Source organism: Giraffa tippelskirchi, chromosome 2 (genome assembly GCF_054371585.1).
Source record: "Giraffa tippelskirchi isolate mGirTip1 chromosome 2, T2T-mGirTip1v1.2.pri, whole genome shotgun sequence".
Lineage (NCBI taxonomy): Eukaryota > Metazoa > Chordata > Mammalia > Artiodactyla > Giraffidae > Giraffa > Giraffa tippelskirchi.
In genome coordinates, this window is record NC_137276.1 from 229,591,240 (window position 1) to 229,614,318 (window position 23,079).

A 23,079-nucleotide genomic window follows, 5' to 3' on the forward strand; every position below is an offset into this window, starting at 1 on the left:
AATCTGGCCTGAAGAATTCCGTGGACTGTAGAGTCCATGGGGTCCCAAAGAGTTGGACACGACTGAGCGACTTTCACTTTCATGGGGCCAGGTAGCACTTCAAATAAGCACACCTGAGAACACTCAGTGGTTCCAATTGCCTTCCAGTTTGGGAAATAGTTCTTCAGATGAGCCTTAAGTAGTTGTACTTTAATTCCTCCTAACTTCCCATTTGATTCCCAGAGTGTCATGCTCATGTGACAGTCCCTTAAATAGTCCAGTTTCTGCTGCCCACCTCTGTCATCATACAGCCAGGACTTGAGTCACCACTCCCGAGCTGATATGAACCTGAACCCAAAGAAACGAGCATCAGTTCAGCCCTCTCTGAACGAAGTTGATTTCACTGTCCTTCAACCTGATGCTCTCCAGTCAACTTGGAACTGCCATCCACAAACCCATCAGCCCTTTGTTGGTCGACAGAGGCCTGTCATAGAGCCCTGCAGAAGTGACCTAAGGTCCTCAGCTGGTTCCAGAGGAGACCTTTGAGAAAAAGATGCTGTCTGCTCCTGAGTGCAATAAGGACTCCTCCAACCTTCGGAGCTTTTTCCTCAATATACCGTTTTCATTTTCTTATGGAAATCTGGGCACTTCCCTCCCCATTATAGCATGTCTTTCTCTTTAGTTACCCTAGGATCATGGTTAGGGCAGATTACAAGACTGTCTAATGCCCTTCACTCATAATGAAGTGAAGTGGAAGTTGCTCACTTGTGTCCGACTCTTTGCAACCCCATAGACTATGCAGTCCATGGAATTCTCCAGGCCAGAATACTGGAGTGGGTAGCCTTTCCCTTCTCCAGGGGATCTTCCCAACCCAGGGATTGAACCCAGGTCTCCCATATTGCAGGCGGATCCTTCACTCACAGATACAGTCTTAATTCATCTTGTAGGAAACAGCTAACTGGCTCTCCAGTGGGAATTGAGTCCAACATCTCAGCGAATTGGGTATTCATCATTCTCATATAACCTTCCCAGATAATGGTTTGTGTTGCATTTTAGGCAGAGTGGTGAACATGTCTAGTGGATGGGGCTTCAAAGCTCTTGAAAGCTGCAGCCCTGAACTGCAGCAGAAATTGAGAAGTGAGACCATCACGGAGGAGGAGCTGGTGGGGCTCATGAACAAGTTTGTGGAAGACACAAAGAACGGGGTGCATGAGGAGGAGGGCTGGCCGGATAATATATATGGAGTGACAAAAATTGGCGTCACGGCCCTGTCCAGAATCCAAGCCAGGAAACTGAGTGAGCAGAGAGGAGGAGACAAGATCCTCCTGAATGCCTGCTGCCCAGGGTGGGTGAGAACCGACATGGGGGGATCCAAAGCACCCAAAAGCCTAGAAGAAGGAATAGAGACCCCCATGTACTTGGCCCTTCTGCCCTCGGATGCCGAGGGGCCTCATGGACAGTTTGTCCATGAGAAAAAAGTTGCAAAATGGCAATTCATGCCACAGTTCTATGCATAGGCCCTACTTTGTTACCTGTCCTGATTAGACTAAGAAAACACAGTGTTCAAAATATCTCCTCATGAAAAAAATTCAAACATGCCTACCGCTATGTAAATTTCAAAGCCACTTTGAAATGGCTACTATTCTGTGAGATCTTTTGTGATTTCTTATGTGACCCCAGGGAATAAAAGAAGAATGGATGACAAATAATGAATAAACATCAATAGATGGATACATGGTTCTTTATAAATGTCTGTTTGTTCCAACTGATTATATGCCGAGCCAGCTCTGAAGTCTAATAGACCAAAATATAGGTCAAGGAAAGTGAGAGTACTACTTGGGGAAAGAATTATCATCAACAAGGCCAGATGGGAAATACTTTTAGTTTTCAGGTTCAAGTGGTCTCTGTGAGAACTGTTCACCTCCTCTCTTTCACCATGAAAGTAGCCAGAGACAATATATAAGCCGACGAGCGTGGCCATATTGGGTCTGCCAGCTTTAGCTCACCAGCCTCTAGTATAACATGGACCACATCATGACCACATGCTCTGGTGCCTGTAAATGCCAAACTCATTGGGAAAAAAAACAATTTTAAGTGTGAAATGTGAGGGGGAGCTGATATGAAAGATAACATGCTACAAGAATCTGAGACGATGGGGAAAATTGAGAATGGATGGGTGTGAGTGGGTATGAGAGATCACTGTCAGATCTCTTTAGGGTGAATGTGTCATTTTTGTGGGATGAGGTGTCAGGAGGTCTGCAACATTAGCACGGTTCTGCAAACTATACACAGAAATGGAACACATAACTGGAGTAACATATTCATAACAGTTGAACCTGGTTGGGAGGACACCTGGGTGACCACTTTACTCTGCTTTCAACTTTGTTTAAAATCTTTGAACCAAAACAGCCTGGCTCTGCACCTTTCCTATGCGACCTTGAGCAAAATCCCGCATCTGCTGTATCCTCTAAATTGTGAAAGGCACAAGGGCATTGGCCTTGCTGTCATGCGTGACCTGTGCGGGCAGCTCCTGACATGCTACCTGACACGCTGTCTCCCAGGCTGCAGCCCTCGCAACTCTCACACTGTGCATCGTTTTTAGTTGACAGTTTCAAACACATCTTTATTAATCAAAATAGGAACCATTACAATCAATACATTTTTGCCAATGAGAAATAAGCTTGTTTATTCCCGTAGCATAATTCCATGCTTCAGGATTCAGTGAACTCTTGGAAAGCATTTTCTGCCTCTTCTGGTTGTGGAAGCGTTTCCTCTGTGATATTTAAGCCATGTACATGAAGTACATTAAAGTCAAAAGAAATTGGTGAAATTAGTGTTCACATATTTTATTTAACCCACCACAACCAGAACATCATCCCTGTAATATGTAATGAGAATGGAAATTAGTGAGATAATTTATAATTTGTTGTAGTGAGTCTTAACATTTTTTTTAAATTTATTTTTGGTTGTGCTGTGTGTTCCTTGCTGCACAGGCTTTCTCTAGCTGTGGCCCTCAGGCTTCTCACTGCGGTGGCTTCTCGCTGCAGAGCACAGGCTCCTGAGCACAGGCTCAGTAGTTGTAGTGCATGGACTTAGTTGCCCCTCAGCATGTGGGATCTTCCTGGAGCAGGGATCAAACCCATGTCCCCTCCATTGCCAGGCAGATTCTCAACCACTGGACCACAAAGGAAGTCCAGTCTTGAAATTTTAAGAGTTACAGCACGTCACAGTTTCAGACTGTTTATATGTCAAGTGTTTGACAACCACGTATGCTTGGTGACTACCAAACTAGGCAGCATGGTGTTTTGTTGTTGCTGTTGTTGTTGTTTTCAAAATAATGACGCAGTCTTTCCTCAAGCATGTGAAGATGTTACTCTACTAATTATAATTCTCCTTCAGGATTCAATTTATAAGACTGACTAGTGATTGCTAGTATACAATTTCTAATTTTTTTTTCAAAAGTTGAATTTTTGCCTTAAATGCATAAACTTTTAAAATATAGCTCAGTTTGTAAAGAATCCGCTTGCAGTGCAGGATACCCCAGTTCGATTCCTGGGTCAGGAAGATCCGCTAGAGAAGGGATAGGTTACTCACTCCAGTATTCTTGGGCTTCCCTTGTGGCTCAGCTGGTAAAGAATCCACCTGCAATGCAGGAGACCTGGGTTCGATCCCTGGGTTGGGAAGATCCCCTGGAAAAGGGAAAGGCTTCCCACTCCAGTGTTCTGGCCTGGAGAATTCCATTGACTATATAGTCCATGTGGTGGCAAAGAGTTGGACACGACTGAGTGACTTTTGCTTTCATACACACATTGTAAACCAAAATCTCTGAAACAAAGACCTGAAATAAGGAAAGATTTATTAATATTTGGGGTTTGTTAGGACTGCATCCAGGAGAAATAGATTCAAGAAATACTTGAACTGTGTGCCACTAGACTACAAAATAGAAGGAAGCTTATAAAGGCAAAATAAAGTAAGGTCACAGTTACATAAGTTGTTTACCAAGAATTATAATTGGAGCTGGCAAAAAACTAAGGGTTTTGTGTTTGGTTTGGTTTTTTTTTTCATTAAACAAGGATTGGTTGAGTTCTGCAATGGTTACAAAGGTGCAAGTGGGAACCTGAGAAAACAAGGTTGAAGGTAGCAGGTGTTCCCTTGGATTTGATACGGTTCAGAAAGATTCAGTTCTTAGTGATACAGGGACATGTCTGAACCCAGATCCTCAATGGCGGCCCAACCCCATTATGTTTGTGTGAACTATGATTATTCTACTAGGACTCAAATCTGTCATCCACACACAGATATAAAATGTATTTTCAGGACTTCCCTAGTGGTCCAGCGGTTAAGACTTCAAGCTGCCAAAGAAGGGAACATGAGTTCCATTCCCGGTTGGTGAAGTTCCACATGGCACACACCGAAAAAATGTATTTTCATATGGTCCATGCCAAATTCTTTACGTTCACGCATGCAAATATTAAAAATACATATAAGACCAGAGTTGACCTAATCTTTGCCTGATGATTGACGTCGTATTATGTTGGGACTGTCAGTCTGGGGAGTCTTTCCAACTCCTAGGAGCCAGCCAAGACTATTCAAACCCTTTGTAGTCTCATCCCACATTAGATCAGAATTGGCCTGTGTGACCAATAGCCATGGCAGAGTAGTGGTATGTAATTTATGAAACTAGGTCATAAAAGACCCTTCTTGCCTTCTGTCTTTCTCACTGTCCCCTGGATCACCCACTCTAGAGGAAGCCAGCAGCTACATCTTGAGGATCCCCTAAGAGCTTACAGAAAGGTCCACTTGGCTAACAACTGAAGCCTCCAACCAAGAGCCACATGAGCCAAAAACCTTGGAAGGGATCCTCCAGCTGCTGTCAAGCCTTTAGAAGACTGCACCCCAACTGATATCTTGACAACAACCTCACAAGCCTTGAGCCAGAACTGCCCAGCTAAGCCATTACCAACTTCCTCATCTATGGAAACTGGGAAAACAAATGTTTCTTGATTTAATCACTAAGTTTGACTAATTTGTAATGGAACAGAAAGTTACCAATACACAGCTTTAATTTTAAAATTAAAATTGGCAGTGGGGAATCTATATCTGTAAAATTTTGTTTAGATATAAATTACTTAAGGCATTGAAGACTTTCATAGCTTCACAAATTCGGTATTACAGAATATATATTTTCAATTCAGTGCAGTTCAGTCACTCAGTTATATCCGACTCTTTGCGACCCCATGGATTGCAGCACACCAGGCCTCCCTGTCCATCACCAACTCCCGGAGTCTACCCAAACCCATGTCTGTTGAGTCGGTGATGCCATCCAACCATCTCATCCTCTGTTGTCCCCTTCTCCTCCTGCCCTCAATCTTTCCCAGCATCAGGGTCTTTTCAAATGAGTCAGTTCTTCGCATCAGGTGGCCAAAGTATTGGAGTTTCAGCTTCAACATCAGTCCTTCCAATGAACATCCAGGACTGATGTCCTTTAGGATGGACTGGTTGGATCTCCTTGCAGTCCAAGGGACTCTCAGAGTATATATGTTACACCAACCATTTCTTAGCACTTTAAAACAAAATTGTTATATTAAGTATTGATGAGCAAAATAGAATACTGAAATGTTTTACTCAGTAAAAATTCTGAACACTGAAATGTTTTACCTAGTTAAAATTGTGAAATTTTGACAATAGTTATAATTACTTATAATTTTTAAAAGTGACTTCTAAAGCCATATTCTATAAATTTCATTATGTTCAAATAATACCTGTAGAAATAAATATTTCTGAAAACTAAAAGTTCAATACAAAATACCATCAAAAATCAGACTTGCTAAATGTGAAGTTCAAAAGCCAATGAGATACTACAAAATAAATAAACCTTAAAACACAATGTGAAAGAAATCAGTCAGTCACAAAGAGCACCTATCTTATGACTCCATCCATATGAAGTGTTCCATATAGGCATAACAACATGCAGAAATTAGATCAGTGCTTGCCTAGGGCTGGGGAGAAAGGATGCAACTACTAATAGGTATGGGATATCTTCGGTGGGGGGCAGGCGGGGTCATGAAACTGTTCTAAAACTGTGGTGATGGTTGCACAATTACGTGAACATATTAAAACCATTGAAATGTATACTTTAAATGGGTGCATTATTCAGTATTACCTCATAATAAAGGGAAGGTTCAAAGAATAAGAGTTGCTAAAAGGCAGGGAACAAATACATCTTTTGACAGCAGCACAAAGATTCTTTCCCAAGGAATATAATGTCTCTGGAAACTGCTAAAAAAACTTCTCTTTGATAGACCACTGATAACTGGGAGTACCCATCACCAGCTGAAACGGAGAGGAGCAGAAAACAGCAAGAAAGCTGTAAAATAAGATTAGTGTGGCTACCAAGATGCTTTCAAGTCTGCTTTCAAGAGGGGTCCCTCAAGTTTGGCTCCACTATAGAAAGCCTCCTGTCTTAATAAATTGAGCTACAGCATTAAATGCTGGTCAAGAATCCACCTGTAATGCAGGAGACACAAGAGACACAGGTTCGATCTCTGGGTCAGGAAGATCCCTTGGAGGAGGGCATGGTAGCCTACTTCACTAGAATCCCATGGACAGAGGAGCCTGGTGGGCTACAGTCCAAAGTGTCTCAAAGAGTTGGACACGACTAGGTGTCTCAGTATACACACATTAAATGCTGAGAGAAGGAACTCAATAAAGATTATCTACCATTTTTTTTAAAAGCCAGGAAGGGAGGGAAGGGAAAGAAAGCTAACAATCCAATCAAGTTTCTTTCAGTTCAGTTCAGTTCAGTCACTCAGTCGTGTCCGACTCTTTGCGACCCCATGAATCACAGCACGCCAGGCCTCCCTGTCCATCACCAACTCCCAGAGTCCACCCAAACCCATGTCCATCTAGTCAGTGATGCCATCCAACCATCTCATCCTCTGTCGTCCCCTTCTCCTCCTGCCCCCAATCCTTCCCAGCATCAGGGTCTTTTCCAATGAGTCAACTCTTCGCATGAGGTGGCCAAAGTACTGGAGTTTCAGCTTCAACATCAGTCCTTCCAGTGAACACCCAGGACTGATCTCCTTTAGGATGGACTGGTTGGATCTCCTTGCAGTCCAAGGGACTCTCAAGAGTCTTCTCCAACACCACAGTTCAAAAGCATCAATTCTGTGGCGCTCAGACACTTAATAATACCAGATAACAAAAAACATAATAGTTATCATATATAATTTATATGATGATAGAAAACATGTAAGAGCAAATTATAGAAGAAGAAAACCAAACATTATATATATAGGCAAGAATCCTTATCTGTGAACCAAAATCACAACTAGCTGTTGAACAACCAACGACAGGAGGACACTAAAGTGAAGTGAAGTGAAAGTCGCTCAGTTGTGTCTGACTCTTTGCCACCCCATGGACTACAGAGTCCATGGAATTCTCCAGGCCAGAATACTGGAGTGGGTAGCCTTTCCCTTTTCCAGGGGATCTTCCCAACCCAGGGATTGAACCCAGGTCTCCCACATTGCAGGGATTCTTCACCAGCTGAGCCAGCAGGGAAGCCCAGGAGGATGCTGGACCCTACAAAAAAAAAGGGTACCCTGTGTCCAAAGAAAGAGAAGAAGCCACAGCAAGATGGTAGGAGGGGAACAATTATGATCAAATCAAGTCCCATACCCGCCAGGTAGGCAATCCACAAACTGGAGAACGATAATACCAAAGAAATTCTCCCACTGTTGTGAAGGTTCTGAACCCCATTTCAGGTTTCCCAGCCTGGGGATCCAACAAAGGGACTGGGAATCCCCTGAGAATGTGGCCTCGAATATCAGAGGATTTAATTACAAGACTTTCACAGGACTGGGGGAAACAGAGATTCCAGTCTTGGAGGGCACAACAAAACCTTGCCTGAACCAAGACTCAGAGGAAAAGACTAGTGACTATTTGCTTTCTCATGTTCAGGACGTTTTCAGCCATTAGTTCTTCAAATATTTTCTCAGGTCCTTTCTCTCTTTCTTCTCCTTCTGGGACCCCTATAATGCGAATGTTGATGTGTTTAATGTTGTCTCAGAGGTCTCTTTAGGCTGTCTTCATTTCTTTTCATTCTTTCCTCTATCTTCTGTTCTGAGGCAGTGGGATTTCCACCATTCTATCCTCTAGGTCATTTATCCATTCTTCTGCCTCTGTTATTCTGCTGTTGATTCTTTCTAGTGTATTAGTTCATCTCTGTTTGTTCGTTCTGTAGTTCTTCTAAGTCTTTAGTAAACATTCCTTGCATCTTCTCAATCTTTGCCTCCATTCTTGGCAGCTCAGCCAAGCTGTGCTTGGGAAAAGCTGAGTCATGATGAGATCGCAGCTCTGCATAAATCTGAAACTCACTAATCAAACACACTTGGATTAAATGCACTGAAATTACACTAAAGAAGGTGGGTGGGAGAGTTCTGTTTGTCCACCCCATACACACTTTGGAGACTGATTCATTTTCAGCTGACCTTTGTGAGCACAGATTTCACTGAGAGCAAAAAAAAACATATATGTATCCTCCTTGGACAAACCTAAAATTACACACCCAAAGGAGTTATGCAAGATAAATTAAAAACATTTCCGGCAAGAAGCTTGGCACACAATGGGAGTTTCATAAACACTCTCGCCCACGTGGGGGCGCACTGGGATCCCACAGAGCTGGGTACCCGGCCCACACTTGGAAACCTGCTCTTGGGACCTTTTCTCTCTCATTCCCTCTCTTGAGTTTCTCTGAAGCAAGGAAGTGAATCTGGGTCCTGGGAAGCAGGTACCATGTCGAAATCATTTCACTGTATTCAAGAAAAAAGCAAGCATCCTCATTTTGCAGTGGATGACAGGCGCATGCCCAAGAAAATTGTCAGCACTTGTTTTTCTCCTTTGGGGTTTCTCCTACACTAGTTTCTTCATTCAAACTGCAGTAAATCTTCAGACCCTTTCGACTCACCACCGTCTGGTTTTGCTCTGGGGGAACCCCCTCTCCACCCCCGCAGACCACCGCTTGGCTCAGTTGTGGCTCAGAGGCGGCATCAACAGTGGGCGCAACGCGGGGAGGGGTACACTCAGGATGCGGTGTTTCAAAACCTTCAGAAACAGACTGCCGCTCCTAAGAAGGAAAAACTGGGGACCGGAGCCTCTTTCTCTACAAGTCACAGCACCGGAGCCTAGAACCCAGTTCTCTCTGGCTTCTCTGACTGTAGACCGGCCTCCGCAGCGCGCGCAGCCCGTGACTTTGGGTCAGTTCCGCTCTCCACCGGAGCGCCTGGAGCGCCGCTGCCCTCGGCTGTGTCGTCCAACACCCGCATGACGCTGGTAACCAGGGCCCACAAGGGCATCGCCTTCATAGGTAAGGATCTGGGAATATGCGCTCTAGCCAGAGGGAACTTGGTGTTTCTCTGGCTCAGAATCCTTAGCTCCTTTTCCAGGTAGTCCCGTAGCCTTTCTGATTGAACTTTGGGCAGCTGGGTTATTTTTCAATACAATCTTACGTAAGCCACAAGATGGCAAAATGATCCAGAGATCCCAAATCTTCACCCTTGGTGCAGCCTCCCCCAGTGGTGCCATCTTATTACAAAACTATAAGGCATTATCAAACTGGGAAATTCACACTGGCATAATACTACCAATTTTACTATTGTTTATATCTTCTTATGGAATACCATCACATGAGTACTATTTATTCACGCCACTTTCCTTTTCTCCTGAAAGCTGATGATAGCACACCATTTCATATTCAAGCAGAGGTGACGATGAAAACAAACTTCTTTGGCACCAGAGATGTGTGCACAGAGCTCCTACCTCTAATAAAATCCCAAGGTGAGTCTGATTGGAGCCCAGACTGCAGTGCTTCTGGCAAGATCTGGGCCCACCTGGCTCTGGTCTCATCCACAGGCCCCCTATCGCTCCTGCTCGGCCTCACTGGCCTCCACCCTTGTCTCCACCCAGCCGGGTGTCCTGCACCCTGAGGTCCCTCCACACACTGCCCAAGTCTGTGGTGCTCTCTGTCCATCTGCTTTTTGCACATCTGGCTCTTTCTTCTCTTTCCCATCTTAGCTCAGAGGTTTCCATCTCAAGAGGCCCTTGACTTGCTCACAGGGGGAGTTCCCTCAGGAGTCCTTCCTAGACCTTCCCTCTCCCCTGTCCCCCTTACTCAGGCTAGTGGAGCCTGCACCACCACCAGTTCATTAGCACACCACTCCCCCACCTCCCACCACAATCTGTCAACTGCCTAGAAAATCCCCAGAGTTCCAGGCACACATTCTGTCTTCTTACCTCTCCATCCTCTCCAGAGTCCCACCCTTCCTCCCCTGAATCCCCCCATCTAAAACAAATATTTCCAAAGACTCATCCTTTCCCCAAGTCATCTTGGTCCCTGATCCCCTCATCCACCCACCAGGCACCTGGAGGTCGCCTTGCCTGCCCACTTATTGTCTTTTACCAGGTCCTAAGAGTTGTCTGCCTGAGTTTCTTCCCAGCCTTCTCCCCATCCCAGCTCTACAAAACAGGCCTTTAGCTGTCATTTCTAGACAACTGTATACCCTTCTAAGGGAACCCCTGCCCTTCCTGAGTCTCTTCCTTTCTGAACAGGCTCACTGCCCCTCCCCAAAATTCTGAAGTGAAGTCCAAGCCCTTAGCATGGCTAGTAGAGATCTCTGTAATCCGATAACTGCCTTTCAGTGTGCTCAGTGTTCTGAGCAAAACAAACTCATATTCCTTTGGGTTAAACTACTGTAACGTTTACACTGAAGTAAGGGGCCAGGAGGGGAACCACACCCATTAAACATAGCAAATGAGCCAAACAGATCCTTTTAGAAAGATTAAGAGTATGCCTAGAGATTAGCAGACATGTTTACAATTTACACTCAGCTTCTGCCCTGTTTCCCTGTCTAGTCCACCTGGAAAGTTCTACTGCTTCTAAGACTTGGCTCACGAGGAGCTCAGAAGTCCACTCCTTAGCGTGTCACGTGACTCTCCAGTCGTCCCAACGCTTGAGGGCAGCTGTGGAGTTCCCTGTGTCAGCTGCACGTTGTCCCTGTCTGCCTCTTGGACCTCGTGCTGATGACTTCTGTATAGCTACTCTTCTTACTTAACTGGGCTGTTCCTTGCTGTGTTTGGGTTTTTTCCAGGAGGAGGAATGAATACTCTCTGGATTTGCTAAGGCAGCCTCTGTTTAACACTTTATCTTGCCTCACTAAAGCTTAGAGTACATGGAAATTTAAGTACAGGGTATATTCTCAGATGAGTGCAAGGTTTATTTGCTTTTTGACATTGGAGAAGTCTTCTGTTTTGTTGGGAAAAGCTATAGTGGATCATCTTACCACGACTTAATCCAGGGTGTGATTCTGCTTGAGCAGTCTACAGTCTCACTGAGCTTGGGGGGTGGGGTGCAGGGAGAGGGCTCTGGGTGACTGGCTCCAATCCCTGGGGACCTGGTCAGTGGGCGGGGCTGGCACGGAACATATTGGGAAGAGGAAGCAGGCACTTTCAGGAGTTTATTACCTGGAGAGAACTTTGGAGGTCCAGGTCAAGCTTCATAGGTTGGTATTTTCACCACTGAGGTAGACTAGCTAATACCGAATAAAAAAGAGACTGTCATTTGATTATCGATTATAACCAACCTAGAAGTTAATATCTTTTCTTGCTTCTGTGCAGACGGAAGACATGTGAAAAAGTAACAAGGCACAGCATAAATTGGGCTTCCCAGGCAGCACTTGTGTTAAAGAACCAGCAGGACACATAAAAGACATGGGTTTGATCCCTGGGACAGGAAGATCCCCTGGAGAAGGGCATGGCAACTCACTCCAGTATTCTTGCCTGGAGAATCCCATGGACAGAGGAGCCTGGCAGGCTATAGTCCATGGGGTCACACAGAACTGGACGTGACTGAAGCAACTTAACACACACATGCACAGCATAAATTGCTCCACAGATTGATCTCGATCCAAGTTAATTCCGGCTCTTCCGAAGGGTACTTTTTGTGGTCTGTTCTGAACCAAAAAGGGCTCTTACCCTTAACTTTCTCTAGCAAACTTGCTGATGCAAATGATTTAGTCAAAGCTACCAGTCTCTTCCTAATTGCTTTTTAGCACAGCTTTCACTTTTTTTGTTTTTTTACTCAAAGAAGGAAGAAAATGAGCATTGGACAAAACGTACAGTAGTACAGTATAAGAGTATAAAGCCATTTATGTATATTTTAAGTAAATATAAAAATAATACCATTAAGTGTTCAGAAATAAAAGTAATGGTTTAGGTTTCATCACCCTCCCACCCCTCTTCCTAGTCTTCTCCTCCCTTTCCTCATGAATAGACCCAGTATTTGATATCATAGTTGCTGTTGTTCACTCATTCAGTCCTGTCCGACTCTTTGTGACTCCATGAACTGCAGCACGTCAGGCTGCTGTGTCCTCCATCATCTCCCAGAGCCTGCTCAAACTCATGTCCGTTGAGTCTGTGATGCCATCCAACCATCTCATCCTCTGTCGTCCCCTTCTGATATCATAGTGGTCCCTGCTTTTTTTTATTCTGAGCTCTCAGCCATTTGCCAGGCTGTAACAGGACTATGTTCAACATCTGAGTTATTTCTAGTTTTTGGAAATTATTAACAGAGCTGCTATAAACATCTGTGCCTAGGTTTTCATGTAACAATAAAATTTCATTAATCTAAGGTAGATATCCTAACCGTCCATTTTTTTCAACTCCATTTGTTAAAAAGACTTTTTAAAATAGAATTGACCACAAAATTATGGGCAGTTGATATTTTACAGAGGTGTGCCTCTCTCTTGATTGTGTACCACGTCAAGATTATTCTAGCATCATAATAATTATTGAATGTTTCTCTTTTCCAAAAATATTTTGGCTATTCTAGTTCTTTTGCAATTGCACATAAATTTTAGAATGTTAGTCTGTATGTACAAAAAAAAAACTTACTGAGATTTTGATTGAAATTGCATTAAATCATACAGCTATATGAGAACAATTGACATTTTACCTGAGTCTATCAACTCATGAATGCAATGTGTCCCTCCATTTAGGTCTTTTTTTTTACCACCATCCACGGGATGCTCCAGGCGAGAATACTGAAGTGGGTTGCCATGCCCTCCTCCAGGGGATCTTCCCCTCTCATGGATCGAACCCGAGACTCTAAAGTCTCCTGCTTTGGCAGGCGGGTTCTTTACCACTAGAGCCACCTGGGAAGCCCCCACACTCTGATTCAAATAAAATCACATCATTTTGGAGGAACTTTGGACCTCTTGGTTTTTATGTCCTATCTTTTCCCCTTTCTTGTGCTAAATCTCTAAGCCACAAGTCTGAAGGTGGGGGCAGGGATGGTGACACTTCAGAAAAGTTGCTGCTGCAAGCTGTGTGTTATGTTGGGATTCATGACCTCCCCAGGAGAGGATTTCAATTCAGGGTCAGAGACGAGGCTTGATACATGCAGCTTCTTATGTACCAAAGTCTTATAAAAGTATAATAGAGACAGTGAAAGCTTCACATAGACATCAGAAGGGGACAGAAAGAGTGCTCCCTTGCTAGTTTTTCCCAAGGTGCTTTATGCCTCTTAGCAAGCTATTAATCCAAACAGAGAGATGCCTCAAGGCTAAGGAAGTTTCACCAGGCCCCTAACCCACAGTATGCAGTTTTGAGATAGGATGGCATGAGGTGTGTCATCCCCACCTCCACCCCACCCCCCACCACCGCCATAAAACAATTGGCCAGGCATACTGGTATATTGAGCCATTATCAGCCCAAGGTTTGAGAAAAGAAAAAATGTTAGTCTTAGGCGGCACCGTTTTGAAGAAAGGCAAATTCCAAAGCAAATACATAGTTTCATTAACACAGCTTAAGAAAAACATTTCCATAAGAAAAACACATTGGTTTGCTCAAGGCAGAACCAGGTGTCCTCAACACAGAATTAAGATGCCTCTTTTAATTTTGTGTAGAGAAGGAAAAAAAACATCTGCCACTTGCAGTTTATTTCCTCTTACCAGCTGGGGACTTCTGGCCTTTCTACCTGCTCAGTTCAATTCAGTCGCTCAGTCGTGTCCGACTCTGCGACCCCATGGACTGCAGCACACCAGGCCTCCCTGTCCATCACCAACTCCCGGAGCCTGCTCAAACTCATGTCCATTGAGTCGGTGATGCCATCCAACCATCTCATCCTCTGTTGTACTGAAAAAGGAATTCCTGGGGCCTGGACTCCAGCTTAGGCCTGTTGGTGCTGATCATGCTCGGCCACCTCTCTAATGGACTCTGAACTCTGTGCCTAGTGCCTGTGAAAACGACAATAGAAGGATAAGACCTCCTCCGGACAGGGGAACCTCGAAGATCGTATCCAGGTTACTCATCACCTAAGAGAAAACATACACTAATCACCCCTGTTTCTGGACAGGCCGTAAATTTTTCTGTACCTATCGGAGTGTAACCTCGGGCTTATTGATTATTGGCCAATTGTTTAACTGTTTGAACACATAACACCTAAATGATGAGACTATTGTGATTGTATTTACCCTTCCTTTGTTTATGTAAGTCTCAAGGAATTTGGGGTGGTGAGTTTGGACATGTACACATGGGTTATAAAAGATTTTCACAAATGCTGGTCAGGGTCCTTGGCTAAGAGGAGACTCTGCCTTGGGCCCGCCGGTGTAATAAACTGCCCTCCATTACCTGCATTGTCCTTCTGAGTGAGTTTGTTTCCCAAAACGCGTGGCTATAACAGTACCCTTCTCTTCCTGCCCTCAGTCTTTCCCAGCATCAGGATCTTTTCAAATGAGTAAGCTCTTCGCATCAGGTGGCCAAAATATTGGAGTTACAGCTTCAACACCAGTCCTTTCAATGAACACCCAGGACTGATTTCCTTTAGGATGGACTGGTTGGATCTCCTTGCAGTCCAAGGGACTCTCAGGAGTCTTCTCCAACACCACAGTTCAAAAGCATCAATTCTTCTGCTCTCAGCTTTCTTTATAGTCCAACTCTCACATCCACACATGACTACTGGAAAAACCATAGCCTTGACTAGATGGACCTTTGTTGGCAAAGTAATGTCTCTGCTTTTTAATATGCTGTCTAGGTTGGTCATAACTTTTCTTCCAAGGAGTAAGCATCTTTTAGTTTCATGGCTGCAGTCACCATCTGCAGTGATTTTGGAGCCCAAGAAAATAAAGTTTGCCACTGTTTCCTCAGTGGGGCTTCCCTCATAGCTCAGTTGGTAAATCATCTGCCTGCAATGCAGGAGACCTGGGTTCGATTCTTGGGTCAGGAAGATCCCCTGGAGAAGGAAACGGCAACCCACTCCAGTATTCTTGCCTGGAGAATCCCATGGACAGAGGAGCCTGACAGGCTACAGTCAATGGGATTGCAAGAGTCAGACATGACTTAGTGACTAAACCACCACTGTTTCCACTGTTTCCCATCTATTTGCCATGAAGAGATGGGACCGGATGCCATGATCTTAGTTTCCTGAATGTTGAGCTTTAAGCCAACCTTTTCACTTTCCTCTTTCACTTTCATCAAGAGGCTCTTTAGTTCTTCTTCACTTTATGCCATAAGGGTGGTGTCATCTACATATCTGAGGTTATTGATATTTCTCCTGGCAATCTTGATTCCAGCTTGTGCTTCATCCAGCCCAGTGTTTCTCATGATGTACTCTGCAAAGAAGTTAAATACGAAGGGTAACAACATACAGCCTTGATGTACTCCTTTCCCGACTGGAACCAGTCTGTTGCTCCATGTCCAGTTCTAACTGTTACTTCCTGACCTGCATACAGGTTTCTCAAGAGGCAGGTCAGGTGGTCTGGTATTCCCATCTCTTTCCGGATTTTCCACAGTTTGTTGTGATCCACACAGTCAAAGGCTTTGGCATAGTCAATAAAGCAGAAATAGATGTTTTTCTGGAACTCTCTTGCTTTTTCGATGATCCAGCAGATGTTGATAATTTGATCTCTGGTTCCTCTGCCTTTTCTAAAACCAGCTTGAACATCTGGAAGTTCACAGTTCACATACTGTTGAAGCCTGGCTTGGAGAATTTTGAGCATTACTTTACTAGCATGTGAGATGAGTGCAATTGTGCAGTAGTTTGAACATTCTTTGGCATTGCCTTTCTTTGGGATTGGAATGAAAACTGACCTTTTTCAGTCCTGTGGCCACTGCTGAGTTTTCCAAATTTGCTGGCATATTGAGTGCAGCACTTTCACAGCATCATCTTTTAGGATTGGAAATAGCTCAACTGGAATTCCATCACCTCCACTAGCTTTGTTCATAGGGATGTTTCCTAAGGCCCACTTGACTTCACATTCTAGAATGTCTGGCTCTAGGTGAGTGATCACACCATCGTGATTATCTGGGTTGTGAAGATTTTTTTTTGTACAGTTCTTCTGTGTGTTCTTGTCACCTCTTCTTAATATCTTCTGCTTTTGTCAGGTCCATACTCTTTCTGTCCTTTATTGTTACCCTCCTACCTGTTACCCTCTCACTTCTCTTTGAATGACACTCTTGTGTTAGGACCTGGGGGGGGGGGGTTTGCTGTAGCCCCTGGTCTTCCCAGCATATTACTTCCCTTTGCATGCTACTTCTGCCTCACAAACAAGGGCAGTCTAGGCTCCAGCATTCTGAGGATGCCCAGCCCAAGGTAGAGCCTTGGTCCCATGAGTGAGGGCTGGGTTGGAGATGGAAGTCCTAACTTCCTAGATACACTTGCCAGGAACTGAACCTCTGCAGCAGGTAGCTGAGGAACAAGATGAGAAACGCTGATGTCGTCCCCATCTTGGGAAGGTACCACAGCCCCTTGGCAGGGAGGGAGCCCTGTGTCTCAGATGCACCATCCCAGAGTGAAGTTTCCATTGTTACAGTCAGAAAGGAGGAAAGGAAGGAACAGTCATGGTTGAAATAGATTCTCTGTGTCCTCACCTGTGTTACTGGAGATAGTCTGGAAAAAAATGTTTCTTCATTTGCTGTACACCCCCGGGACCATTTCAGAGACTTTAAATAGTTCAGTTTTGAAAATAATTTTCACAAGTCATGCTGGTTAATAGGTCACAGACTTCTTCCTCTGGTCATTACTTATTTATTGAGTTTGAGTGAAACACTTCATTCCTGTAATTTCTAAAATAATTAGATGTAGCTCAATTTTTAAAAACATTAGAAATAACAAGTTGTTACTTATACTAATAAAACAGATAAAACCCACTGAGGAACCCCCTCCCAAAATACATTCTCTTCCTTCTCTAATGTCCTCTTTCAAGAGGTCAGTCCTGTCCCCAGTTGGGTATTCATCCTTCTCGTGCTCGCCTTTCTATGTACTGATTTGTGTTGTATTTTAGGCAGAGTGATGAATGTATCCAGCTTTGTCAGTGTCAACGCTCTAAAGAAATGCAGCCCTGAACTGCAGCAGAAGTTTCGAAGTGAGACCATCACGGAGGAGGAGCTGGTGGGGCTCATGAACAAGTTTGTGGAAGACACAAAGAATGGGGTACACAGGAAGGAGGGCTGGCCGGATAATATAAATGGAGTGACGAAAATAGCCGTCATGGTCCTATCCGGAATTCAAGCCAGGAAACTGAGTGAGCAGAGAGGAGGAGATAAGATCCTCCTGAATGCCTGCTGCCCAGGGTGGGTGAGAACAGACAAGGGCGCGGACGGACACAAAGCCTTAAGTAGCCCAAAAGAAGGAGCAGAGACCCCTTGGCTCTTTTGCCCTTGGTTGCTGAGGGGCTCCACGGTCAGTTTGTTTTCGAGAGAAAAGTTGTGGGTGAGCTCACTCACAGCTGTACCCATGGGTCTGATTATGTGCCTGTCCCAGGTTCACCAAACAGACACTTACACTGTAGCAAATATCCCTACACAGACAAAGGAAAAAAAAAAGAATCAGAGTGTCACTATCAAGTTCTCACTGGGAGGTGGCTGCTAATATTGTGAAGTTTTTGCCACCTTGTGGACGGTAGCACAGGAGGCTTCTCTGTCCATGGGATTTTCCAGGCAAGAACACTGGATGGGTAGCCACACCCCTCTCCAGAGGATCTTCCGAAGCCAGGGATCAAACCCAGATCTCCAGCGCTACAGGCAGATTCTTTACCGTCTGAGCCACCAGGGAACCCCTATGCTCCAGTACAAAATACAAAGTTTAAAGAAAAAAACAGGGCTGTGCCCTGGCTTGACTCAGAATACAGTACCAGGAAGGAGGTGGAGCCCGGCGTGGTGTTTATTAACCTTATGGAACATTTGATCCCCCCTTATTGGGGGAGAAGAAGGCAGGGCCTCCTTCTCAACTAGTCACTGCACTGGAGACCAGGACACAGTTCTTTGCCTTCTGGGACTGTGACAGGTCTCCACATCCCACACTGTTCCACCCCGTTGGTCTCCAGCCTTGTCAGCTCTACTCCAAAGGGCCCTGCACACTGGCCATGTCCTCCACCCTCGTGGTGCTGGTCACGGGGGCCAACAAGGGCCTCGGTTTTGCCATCGCGCGTGACCTATGTCGGCGGTTCCCGGGGGATGTGGTGCTCACGGCGCGGGACGAGGCGCGGGGTCTGGCGGCGGTGCAGCAGCTGCAGGCCGAGGGCCTGAGCCCCCGTTTCCACCAGCTGGACATCACTGACAGGCAGAGCATCCGCGCCGTGCGCGACTTCCTGCGCAAGGAGTACGGGGGCCTCGACGTGCTGGTCAACAACGCGGGCATCGCCTTCAAGAGTAAGTGAATGGGAGCTGGGGGGTTACAGCCACTGTGAGGGGAGCCAGACGGGGCAGGTCAGGGCTACTACCTGAACCTCTGCTGTGGGATCTAGAACCCCCTCCCTAGGGTTGGAGCGCAGGCCAGAAGTCACAGGGAGAGCAGGTCCTCCAAGATTACAAGCTTTTCCAGCAAGAAGGCCTTGCAATAGCTTTGATATCAGTTTTAAGGACAATGGCCAGGATTTTTGCAGTATTGATCTCAATGAACTTTGGACCAGTTGGGTAAATCTTTCACTTGCTTTGAAACCAATAAAAAATTGTAAAGAGTGGTACAGTGAGAGATTGTGTGAGCTGTCTTCATTCAGCCCACTGATGATGCCATCTTACATAAACACACAGCATTATCAAACTGTAACTGACTTCTTCCCTGGAGAAGGAAATGGCAACCCACTCCAGTATTCTTGCCTGGAAAATCCCATGAGAAGAGGAGCCTGGAGGGCTGCAGTTCATGGGGTTGCAAAGAGTCAGACCTGACTAAGTGACTGAGCACACATCAAACTGCAAAATTCCCACGGCACAATACTGTTCACTAACTCCACCCATCTCTTAGACTGAAAGAGATTTCACAGAAAAAAATACTGTATCAAGTAAGCATTTTTACCATATGGCTTATATTCATTAATCCTGGTTTTGTTTTGTTTTTTTTCCACCCTAAAAGTTGGTGATTCCACACCAATTCCAGTTAAGGCAGAAATGACCATGAAAACAAATTTTTTTGGGACCCGAGATATATGCACAGAACTCCTGCCTCTAATGAAACCCCAAGGTGAGCCTGACTGAGCCCAAATTGCAGTGTTTCTGACAAGATCTAGGCCCACCTGCCTCTGATCCCCAGACCCCCCTATATCTCATAGGAAACAGGTAACTGGCTCTCCAGTGGGAATTGAGTACAACATCTCAGCGAAATGGGTATTCATCATTCTCATACATACCTTCCCAGATAATGGTTTGTGTTGCATTTTAGGCAGAGTGGTGAACATGTCTAGTGGATGGGGCTTCAAAGCTCTTGAAAGCTGCAGCCCTGAACTGCAGCAGAAATTGAGAAGTGAGACCATCACGGAGGAGGAGCTGGTGGGGCTCATGAACAAGTTTGTGGAAGACACAAAGAACGGGGTGCATGAGGAGGAGGGCTGGCCAGATAATATATATGGAGTGACGAAAATTGGCGTCACGGTCCTGTCCAGAATCCAAGCCAGGAAACTGAGTGAGCAGAGAGGAGGAGACAAGATCCTCCTGAATGCCTGCTGCCCAGGGTGGGTGAGAACCGACATGGGGGGATCCAAAGCACCCAAAAGCTTAGAAGAAGGAATAGAGACCCCCATGTACTTGGCCCTTCTGCCCTCGGATGCCGAGGGGCCTCATGGACAGTTTGTCCATGAGAAAAAAGTTGCAAAATGGCAGTTCATGCCGCAGTTCTACCCATAGGCCCCACTTTGTTACCTGTCCTGATTAGACTAAGAAAACACAGTGTTCAAAATATCTCCTCATGAAAAAATCAAAACATGCCTACCGCTATGTAAATTTCAAAGCCACTTTGAAATGGCTACTATCCTGTGAGATCTTTTGTGATTTCTTGTGTGATCCCAGGGAATAAAAGAATGGATGACAAACAATGAATAAACATCAATAGATGGATACATGGTTCTTTATAAATGTCTGTTTGTTCCAACTGATTATATACCAAGCCAGCTCAGAAGTCTAATAGACCAAAGTGTAGGTCAAGGAAAGTGAGAGTACTACTTGGGGAAAGAATTATCATCAACAGAGCCAGATGGGAAATACTTTTAGTTTTCAGGTTCAAGTGGTCTCTGTGAGAACTGTTCACCTCCTCTCTTTCACCATGAAAGTAGCCAGAGACAATATATAAGCCGATGAGTGTGGCCATATTGGGTCTGCCAGCTTTAGCTCACCAGCCTCTAGTATAACATGGACCATATCATGAGGGGAAAACATCTGCGCTGGTGCCTGTAAACACCAAACTTATTGGGAAAAAAACAATTTTAAGTGTGAAATGTGAGGGGGCGCTGGTATGAAAGATAACATGCTACAAGAATCTGAGACGATGGGCAAAATTGAGAATGGATGGGTATGACTGGGTATGAGAGATCACTGTCAAATCTCTTCAGGGTGAATGTATCATTTTTGTGGGATGAGGTGTCAGGAGGTCTGCAACATTAGCACGGTTCTGCAAACTATACACAGAAGTGGAACACATAACTGGAGTAACATATTCATAACAGTTGAACCTGGTTGGGAGGACACCTGGGTATCCACTTTATTATGCTTTCAGCTTTCTACTTAAAATATTTCAAGATAAACATCTTGAACCAAAAACGCCTGGCTCTGCACCTTTCCTGTGTGACCTTGAGCAAAATCCCACATCTGCTGTATCCCCTCAATTGTAAAATGAGGAGAACTGTCATAGGATTGCTGTATTGTAAAGGTTAATTGTCTGGATATAGGTGACAGTGCTGAAAATGCATTGGAAGTGCCAAGTATCCTATATCATGAGTCCCTGAAAGAGGGGGCCAGCTGTACCCAGGGCAGCTTCCTGCTTCCTGGCACCATATCCAGCTCCCCAAGGCCCCAAAGACTGTCCACCACATCCCCTCTTTACAGAAGCTCCATGTTGTACAGATGCCCCTACTGTCATGGTTACTTGTCACGTTCCACCTCTGATTGTCAGCCCTAGGGAAGCAACAGCCCCTGAAGGCAAAGGCAGGGCCCTTCCTGAAGAGTCAGGTTGACTTCACAACTGTAGGCCTTAAACTAGTCTGTTATTTTCCTCCTCCTGCACCCCACACCATATGACAGCAGAGGATCATCAATGTCTAGATCAACAGTCAGCATTACACCTGCTAGTTTGGAAATGGATAGTGGAATTGCAATGATCATGCACCCTTAGTTCCAGAAAAATAAAGCCCACGTGATAAACCAGTTGTTAACTGTGACCTAAGACAAATCAAAACGTACATATTTTCAATAAACCTAGGGATATGTAAGTTTTAAATACAACATTCCTGTCAATGGCCCTGAATACAGTAAAAGTTTCATAAACAACCCTTCCATCTGGGACACATTGAATTCCACAGAGTCAGGTAGCCTGCCCACACTGAAAGTCTAATCATAGGACCTAATGTCTTTAACAAGCTGAGTTTCTATCAAGAGAGTAAGCAGAGCTATGTCCTCAGAAGTAGTTGTTGGTTTTCAGTTGCTCAGTCGTGTCCGACTCTTTATGACCCCATGGACTACAGCACACCAGGCTTCCCTGTCCTTCACCATCTCTTGGCACTTGCTCAGACTCATGTCCATTGAGTCGGTGATGCCATGCAACCATCTCATCCTCTGTCATCCCCTTCTCCTCTTGCCTTCAGTCTTTCCCAGCAGCAGGGTCTTTTCCAATGAGTCAGCTCTTCACATCAGGTGACCAAAGTAGTGGAGCTTCAGCTTCAGCATCAGTCCTTCCAATGAATATTCAGGGTTGATTTCCTTTAGGATGGACTGGTTTGACCTCCCTGTTGTCCAAGGGACTTTCAAGAGTCTTTCCCAACACCACAGTTTGAAGCAGTTACCCTAAGTAACTTCATTGCATCTTAGGAAGAAGCAACCACTCTGATTCTGTGGGTTTGATAGACCTAGCACAAGACAATAACTCTGCACTCCTTCTTTTTGGAGAGCTACGCATGCACACATGTAGCACCTCTAATGATTTTTATTCCTCTGCCAGGAATCCCTAGTCCCCTAATGACCACTCACCAAGCAATTTTGTTTGGAGGAAGCTCACCACTCCACCCTGCAAACCTCAGTGTATCTCAGAGGTGGGATCAAAAGAGGGCTGTGTCCTGGTTTGGCTCAGGTTGCTGCACCAGGGAGGGGTGCAGTCAGGAGTGGTCATTAGGAACCTTCTGGAACATCTGGCCCCTCCTAGGAGTGAGGGAAAGGGGCAGGGCCTCCTTCTCAAGTCGTCACAGCACTGGACCCTGGAACACAGTTCTTGGCTTTTCTGACTGTGACAGACCCCACATCCCATGGTATCCCACCCCCGCTGGCTCTCAGCCTGGTCAGCTCTACTTGAAAAGGCCCTGCACACTCTGCGCCTGGCCATGTCCAACAGGTTCAGTTCATCACCACATCCTATGACCATATCCCATAGATATTCCCAGGGCTTCTGCTTGACCTTATCAGGTTTCAAGCAGGAGTGGTCTTTACAGCATGTAGCTTCACCTTACAGGCATCTGGGATAAGTGAGCTAAGAGAGGATGTCACTGCCTGTGCTCAGACCCTCCAGGCACCAGTAAATCTGGACACTGACCTCCCCATTGGAGCATTTCTTTCTCTGCTATCATCCTAGACAACATG

At 45.1% G+C, this 23,079-nt stretch overlaps 2 protein-coding genes and 1 long non-coding RNA gene across 4 annotated transcripts in view; 2 read left to right on the forward strand and 1 right to left on the reverse strand.

The window, feature by feature from the left end:
* Window positions 1-1,710, forward strand: part of LOC145539286 (carbonyl reductase [NADPH] 1-like) — an 8,544-nt gene extending 6,834 nt beyond the window's left edge. For both annotated transcript variants that reach the window (XM_081573043.1, XM_081573044.1), the window contains exon 4: window positions 1,036-1,710. In XM_081573043.1, the coding sequence (XP_081429169.1) occupies window positions 1,036-1,496 (461 nt within the window). In that variant the 3' untranslated portion in view covers window positions 1,497-1,710. The remainder of the gene's footprint in view (window positions 1-1,035) is intronic.
* LOC145539293 (uncharacterized) overlaps window positions 1-15,134 on the reverse strand; it is a 22,840-nt gene extending 7,706 nt beyond the window's left edge. Inside the window, exons 1-3 of the long non-coding RNA XR_014077696.1 lie at window positions 14,662-15,134; window positions 13,983-14,267; window positions 11,497-11,564 (exon numbers count right to left, since the gene is read on the reverse strand). This is a non-coding gene — a long non-coding RNA (uncharacterized LOC145539293). The remainder of the gene's footprint in view (window positions 1-11,496; window positions 11,565-13,982; window positions 14,268-14,661) is intronic.
* Window positions 15,135-18,269: 3,135 nt separating this feature from the next.
* LOC145539287 (carbonyl reductase [NADPH] 1-like) lies at window positions 18,270-20,361 on the forward strand. Its single transcript, XM_081573045.1, has 3 exons — window positions 18,270-18,678; window positions 19,379-19,486; window positions 19,685-20,361. Exons 1-3 carry the CDS (start codon window positions 18,393-18,395, stop codon window positions 20,143-20,145), a joined length of 855 nt encoding a protein of 284 aa, XP_081429171.1. The 5' UTR covers window positions 18,270-18,392; the 3' UTR covers window positions 20,146-20,361.
* The last annotated feature ends 2,718 nt before the right edge of the window (window positions 20,362-23,079 follow it).